We start from the raw sequence: 6,440 nt of genomic DNA, 5'->3' as shown, positions 1-6,440 counted from the left end.
CTCAGGATAAACAAAATGTTATTAAATGTCATTGAAATAACTTCTTAGTCTGTTGAGACATGGCCCGTTATAAATTTGCTGTTACCAGGCAATGACCAAGAACTGTATTATTAGGGTCGGTGTAGTTGTAGCAGTGCACTAGCAGCTAGCTGTTAGCACTAGCTAATGTCAACAACAGTAGCTGGTATGTTACTGTAGCAATGTTTACATTCAGTCATTTGGATGACTGTTAAAACCTTTCAGTCTCAAGTTTTTCCTTTACTGTATTTATTAGTTTACTGAGCTAGCGCGCTCGCTCCCAGCCTGCCCGAGCTAGTGCGCTCGCTCAGTAAACTAGTAAATACAGTAAAGGAAAAACTTGAGACTGAAAGGTTTTAACAGTCATCCAAATGACTGAACGTAAACATTGCTACAGTAACATACTAGCTACTGTTGTTGACATTAGCTAGCTTGACCTTCAAAATGGCGGACACCGGGGCGTCACGTGACCTGTAACGTCACGTCGAAATCCTCTATAGCATTTTGTATTCAGCAAATGGAGTGAGGAAACTTTGGTCTTCTTATTAAACAACACGATACTTTTATGGAGGTTGAAAGTATAAAAGTAATTCAATTTCAGTTTACTGTCACTTTTAGCATTAAAGGTTCAGGTGCTATATATGTACATGTATATTACACTATATAAGCATACAATTTGCCAACACACAAAGCAATACAGACATTTGTTGTAGCGAATGTAATGCTCAGACAGAGGCCAGAAAAACCCAACATAAATTCATGCAATATAGTGATTCCATGTAGTGGTGCCATCAAGAGCTGTGAAGATCAGATCATGCTGGAAGCACATGACAAGCAGGTATGATTAGTTTGTGATGTTAAGCAGAAAATCTTTTCAGTTGAGCTTGGTGATCTGTTTCAAGGAGCCTGTAGCAGGACTGGTACTGCCCTACTCACTAAACCTCCTGTACTCCTCTGGGGGCAGGAATTACTGGCACCTACTCTAGTTGGGGTGCTCGTGAAGGATCCAGTAACCTTCCATGACCCTGGCAGAGATGATGTCACTGTTGTGGAAGTGTGTGCGCAGATCTAGGCAATCATCCATCAGCTCCATGGCCTGGCCTCCAAAATCAGACTGCTCAAAGATCTTCATCTTGTTTCCTTGATACTGGAGGGAGACCATGTTATCATCATGTTTGTGTGTCGACAAACAAGTGGGTGGGTGGGTGGGTGGGGGGGAAGATGCTTCCAGAAGGTACCATGCGGCAGGAGTGGATGCAAGCATTAAAGCCTGCCCAGTCATGGTAGACAGGATATTCCCCCTTATGCAGCATGTACTGGTAACCAGAATGGTTTGGTTTCTCATAAACCATCCAGCAGCTGCTATCTACATGGATGGCGTTACAGAGGGTGAGCTGGGTCTGCAATTCAGCACACTCACTACTGCACTCATAGTGATGGCCCTGGAAATTCTTTTCCTCAAAGGCAACAATCTGTAAATATATAATTAAATTTTTCTTTTTGACTTTTTTTTCCCATATTTAGACTTATATGTTATGCTGAGGCAAAGAGACGAAACATAACATGACTGTCGAGTCACATTTCCTAGTGTTACATTCTGCAGTTAGGGCTGACCTATTATACTTACTATTCACAGAAATGCATAACTTTTTGATTAAAGAGATGACATTAAAATTTTATCTGAGAACTACAGTACTGTGCAAAAGTCTTAGGCACATATGAAGAAATGCTGTAAACCAAAAATGGCTTAAAAAATAATGAAACGTTTCAACATAAAAATAATATAAATGGCAGGAAGCCATAATAATGAAACAGAGTCAGTATTTGGTATTAGATGACCCTTTGTTTGATAGATAGATAGATAGATAGATAGATAGATAGATAGATAGATAGATAGATAGATAGATAGATAGATAGATAGATAGATAGATAGAAGTCATCTCAGGTACAATGAGTGCAGTTTTATAAGGAAATGAGCTGTAGGTTTTACTGAACATCTTGCAGAACCAGCCACAGTTCTTCTGGACACTGTGTCACACTTGGTTCTTAATTTTGCAGCAAATCCCAGTAGCCTTCATTATGTTCTCTTTTTTAAATCTGAAAATTAGTCTCTTATGCTGCTAAGATACAAACTTTTTTTTCTGTAACATTTAATTTTGTAGGGGCGGCACGGTGGTGTAGTGGTAGCGCTGTCGCCTCACAGCAAGAAGGTCCTGGGTTCGAGCCCCGGGGCCGGCGAGGGCCTTTCTGTGTGGAGTTTGCATGTTCTCCCCGTGTCCGCGTGGGTTTCCTCCGGGTGCTCCGGTTTCCCCCACAGTCCAAAGACATGCAGGTTAGGTTAACTGGTGACTCTAAATTGACCGTAGGTGTGAATGTGAGTGTGAATGGTTGTCTGTGTCTATGTGTCAGCCCTGTGATGACCTGGCGACTTGTCCAGGGTGTACCCCGCCTTTCGCCCGTAGTCAGCTGGGATAGGCTCCAGCTTGCCTGCGACCCTGTAGAAGGATAAAGCGGCTAGAGATAATGAGATGAGATGAGATTTAATTTTGTGCTGGAAAATGAACCTTTGGAATACTAAAATGTTTTTATCCTGACTCGATAATGTAGAAGTCATAAAATAGAAATCTATAACAAAGTTTGTATGGAAGAAAATAGGGTACCTAAGACTTTTGCACAGTACTGTATACTCTGTTCCTATCTGAATATCACTATTGTGTTCAGATACCATATATAACATGCTTTAAAAAACTGTAACAACATGAATCTGCTCCAGAGTTTGAACTTTATCTTTTCTACTGATTGACATTAATGAATGTGACAAATATTGTGGTGAAAGCTAAACTTGGAAGATTGCTCAGCTTTAATTAAGTCTGCTGTATAACACTGGAGTGTCAGTGTCCTGGCTAGTAGGCTGGTGGAATGCAGTTTGTGATTTAGCCAGAGAACAGAAACCTGACAATAAAACCAAATGCATCTTTTCATCTGAGGTGGGAATACCCCATGGATGGGACACCAGTTCATCATAAGGCATATTCTATCTGATAAAAAATTATATGCCTCACAAGTAGGAGCTACACAGCAATTTTGCCTGAGAAAATTAACTCAAATTTGAAGACATTTTTTTAGAGGGACCAAATGTTACCTGGCGAGAGTAAATTTCTTCAATTTGAGTAAATTTTACTCAAGCAAATTTCCTGTGTAGTTTCTTTGCTCACATCTCAAAATGTTTGTTTAATGTATACTTTTGCACTTTATATTTTATGTTGTAAAATTACTGTAACATGTACAGTACATGCATGATAAAAAAATTTATCCATTACCGGTATATATTTACCACAGCATCCATCCTTCCATCTATTATCTATAGAGGATGTGCAGTCACGTGACCCACACGTGTGTACTCCACCATATTGGACGGCATCAGGATTGTTTACCTTGCGCGAGAGTAATGGATCCAGGGAGTAATCCCCAAGAAAATTCGGAAAATACCTCATCTACATCGCGCGATTACTTGTCTAAGTTTGTTCAGCATCTTGAAGGTGACGTGAGGCAGCGTTACGTGGAAAAGTGTTCCAGGTTGGGGATTGCAGATCCGTACAACTTGCCGCAATCCTTGTTCAGGGAAATTCGGAGCTGCGGTGCCGGCGATTTGCCCGATTTGGCCTACCACGACATTTACAATTTTCTTGTTAATCGTGAATCGTGTTACACTGGCAAAGCCCTCAAAGCTTACAAGAGCCTGGAAGCTTATAAATATTTTGTTGTGGGATGGGTATCCCAACTATACCTCTGGAAGGTTCCGAAGAAGAATGTCTACTTGATAACCTCACGGATAAGTGGCATTAAGACGTTTATCAAAGAGACTATGCAGGACGTTTTATCGTAGGAATGTTCAAAATCTAAACTCAGTTCCAGATAATGACAAGGTTGTAAATATGTATGTTTTTGTCTGAAAAAAAAAAAATCACAAATCACCGCTATCTTTATCTGCACAGAATTATTATTCAATATTAGTTATAAATGTATAGGGGTCACAGATATGTCCAGCTTCTATATTCAAACAAATTAAAAAAATATTTTCTTGCACCTCTATGTGCCTAAAATAACATACATGAAACATAGGAAGTATGAGAAGAAAACAGTAAATCAGAAAGCTGCACACATTTGCGCAGCTTCCGCGAAAACGTGCGCAGCTTTCTGATTTACTGTTTTCTTCTCATACTTCCTATGTTTCATGGACTGTAATGGCATTTGCTTATTTAGTAATTTTAATACAGAATTTACTCTGATGAAATTATTCAGACACTCCAACGCCCCCCCCTAAAAAAAAAAAATCGGATCTGCATGATTCAGCCGTGAAAAAGGCGGCATCCGCCGTTTGCATCCCTGTTTAAACTCATAGGTTAACCGACTTTAACCGGCTAATGAGGCTCGGTGGTCGGTCAAGATTTTTTTTAGTTTTCGCCATCCCTACTATGGATTGGCCTTTCAAAGGCATATATGAGCCAAAAAGATAAAACATTGTCATAGACCAGGCCAGGGTAGTAGGGCTAGGCATAGCCATTTTAAACGTTAGAGATCAAGCAGACTAACGGCCACAAACACTGTACTGTCTAGTTTCTAAGTATGCAGTTATCATTCAATCCGAAAATCAACTTAACAGATGTACTAGGAGAATTGAATTAGAAGATTACACCTACCTGATATGAAGTGTTCACTACAAATTCGGCTGGTAGAACTGGGGTTCCAGTTTTCTCTTCGCACAGCAGACACCCATTTTGCCTGTCTCTCCTCGTCTGCGGGGATCTATAAAATGACAGGCCCTCCTTTTGGCCCTGTCTATTGGTACAACCAAATGCTGAACAAGATATAACCATTCTCGAAAGATCTACTCCCACACACTTGATAATTAGAACGGGTTCGTCTAAGTTCTATGCGCGGCCTTGCCGTCCAAGATGGCAGATAAACAAATATCACGTGACCTCGTGACGTCACATGCATGCTCTCTATACCGCTTGTCTGTCAGGGTCGCAGAGGAAGCTCAAGAGGTGGGGTACACCCTGGGGAGGTTGCCACTCAGGCTACCACAGAAAAGAACAACCATTCATACCTATGGGCAATTTAGAGTAGCCAGTTGACCTAATTCTCATGGCTTTGGGCTGTGTGAGGAAACCATCACAAGCATGGGGAGAACATGCAAACTCCGCACAGAAAGACTGCAGTCAGCTGTGAGGTTTGAACCCAGAACGTTTTTGCTGTGAGCCTGCCTTTTCAGTTTGAATGAACATTATCCTAGACGCAGTCTGTATCACTCCCTCTGCACCCTGCCTTAGAGATGCAATCATAAATTTGCATACTTACCTTGCCCATACGGCATGGTGGTGTAGTGGTTAGCGCTGTCGCCTCACAGCAAGAAGGTCCTGGGTTCGAGCCCCGGGGCCGGCGAGGGCCTTTCTGTGTGGAGTTTGCACGTTCTCCCCGTGTCCGCGTGGGTTTCCTCCGGGTGCTCCAGTTTCCCCCACAGTCCAAAGACATGCAGGTTAGGTTAACTGGTGACTCTAAATTGACCGTAGGTGTGAATGTGAGTGTGAATGGTTGTCTGTGTCTATGTGTCAGCCCTGTGATGATCTGGCGACTTGTCCAGGATGTACCCCGCCTTTCGCCCGTAGTCAGCTGGGATAGGCTCCAGCTTGCCTGCGACCCTGTAGAAGGATAAAGCGGCTACAGATAATGAGATGAGATGAGACCTTGCCCATAGTGAATGTGTTCAGAGCAGATGAAGCCCACCTACAGGTCAGGACCTCTTTATAGATTGGCCATGGCACATGGTTTTGTGTGTGGTTCATTAAAGTCAAATAAAACCCAAACTTGAACTCCATTTTCTGATCACAACAAGTGCCATGATGTGCCCCCACACGTTTAAATTAAAAACAAAACTTTATAACAACAATTTATTGATTTTAAAAGTTATTATATGGCTAAAAATAGGCTTACCTGGATACAACAATTTGCACTGAAACCGGATAGCCGCCTGTGACGTAACCAGCACGCTAGTACACCATTTCCCTTAGTAACACGGAACCATCAAATAAAGGCTTCTAATTCTAAAAAAAAATGTAAAAAAAAAAACAAGGCATTGGAGCACACTGTTCCTGTGTATGTGTTCACTGCTTCAGATGGGTAAAAGGCAGAGAAAGAACTTCACTATACTGTAATGTATATGTGACAAAGGTTTCTAATTCTAAAAATCTAATCAGAAGTTTTCTGTAAACATGTGATTTTTACTGGCAACAAAATACGCAAATCAACAGACTTCACTTTTATGAAATGTAAATCTCATACAGCTAGATAACGCATATGCAGTACTGACACAGATACTAATAAACAACGTCTACTGTCAGAGCAATGCAATTCTTGCCATC

General features: G+C 41.3%; 1 protein-coding gene across 1 annotated transcript; it reads right to left on the bottom strand.

Moving 5' to 3' along the window:
- Positions 1 to 1,000: 1,000 nt before the first annotated feature.
- On the bottom strand, positions 1,001 to 5,864 carry crygmx (crystallin, gamma MX). The gene is made up of 3 exons (XM_060939007.1): positions 5,766 to 5,864; positions 1,249 to 1,490; positions 1,001 to 1,166 (listed from the first exon to the last, which is right to left on the bottom strand). The coding sequence occupies exons 1-3, from the start codon at positions 5,862 to 5,864 to the stop codon at positions 1,001 to 1,003; spliced, it is 507 nt and encodes a 168-aa protein (XP_060794990.1).
- Positions 5,865 to 6,440: the final 576 nt, after the last annotated feature.

Source organism: Neoarius graeffei, chromosome 14 (assembly GCF_027579695.1).
Source record: "Neoarius graeffei isolate fNeoGra1 chromosome 14, fNeoGra1.pri, whole genome shotgun sequence".
NCBI lineage: Eukaryota > Metazoa > Chordata > Actinopteri > Siluriformes > Ariidae > Neoarius > Neoarius graeffei.
The sequence above is the reverse complement of the archived record's forward strand: the minus strand, read 5'-3'. Positions and strand labels throughout refer to the sequence as shown.

Excerpts from the sequence above, each read along its gene's own strand:
- crygmx (XM_060939007.1), bottom strand. The coding sequence starts at position 5,864 with ATGAACCACACACAAAACCATGTGCCATGGCCAATCTATAAAGAGGTC. Across the intron at positions 1,491-5,765 it reads ACACATTCACTATGGGCAAG|ATTGTTGCCTTTGAGGAAAA; the intron begins GTCTCATCTCAT and ends ATATATTTACAG. Across the intron at positions 1,167-1,248 it reads TCCTGCCGCATGGTACCTTC|GTATCAAGGAAACAAGATGA; the intron begins TGGAAGCATCTT and ends GGTCTCCCTCCA.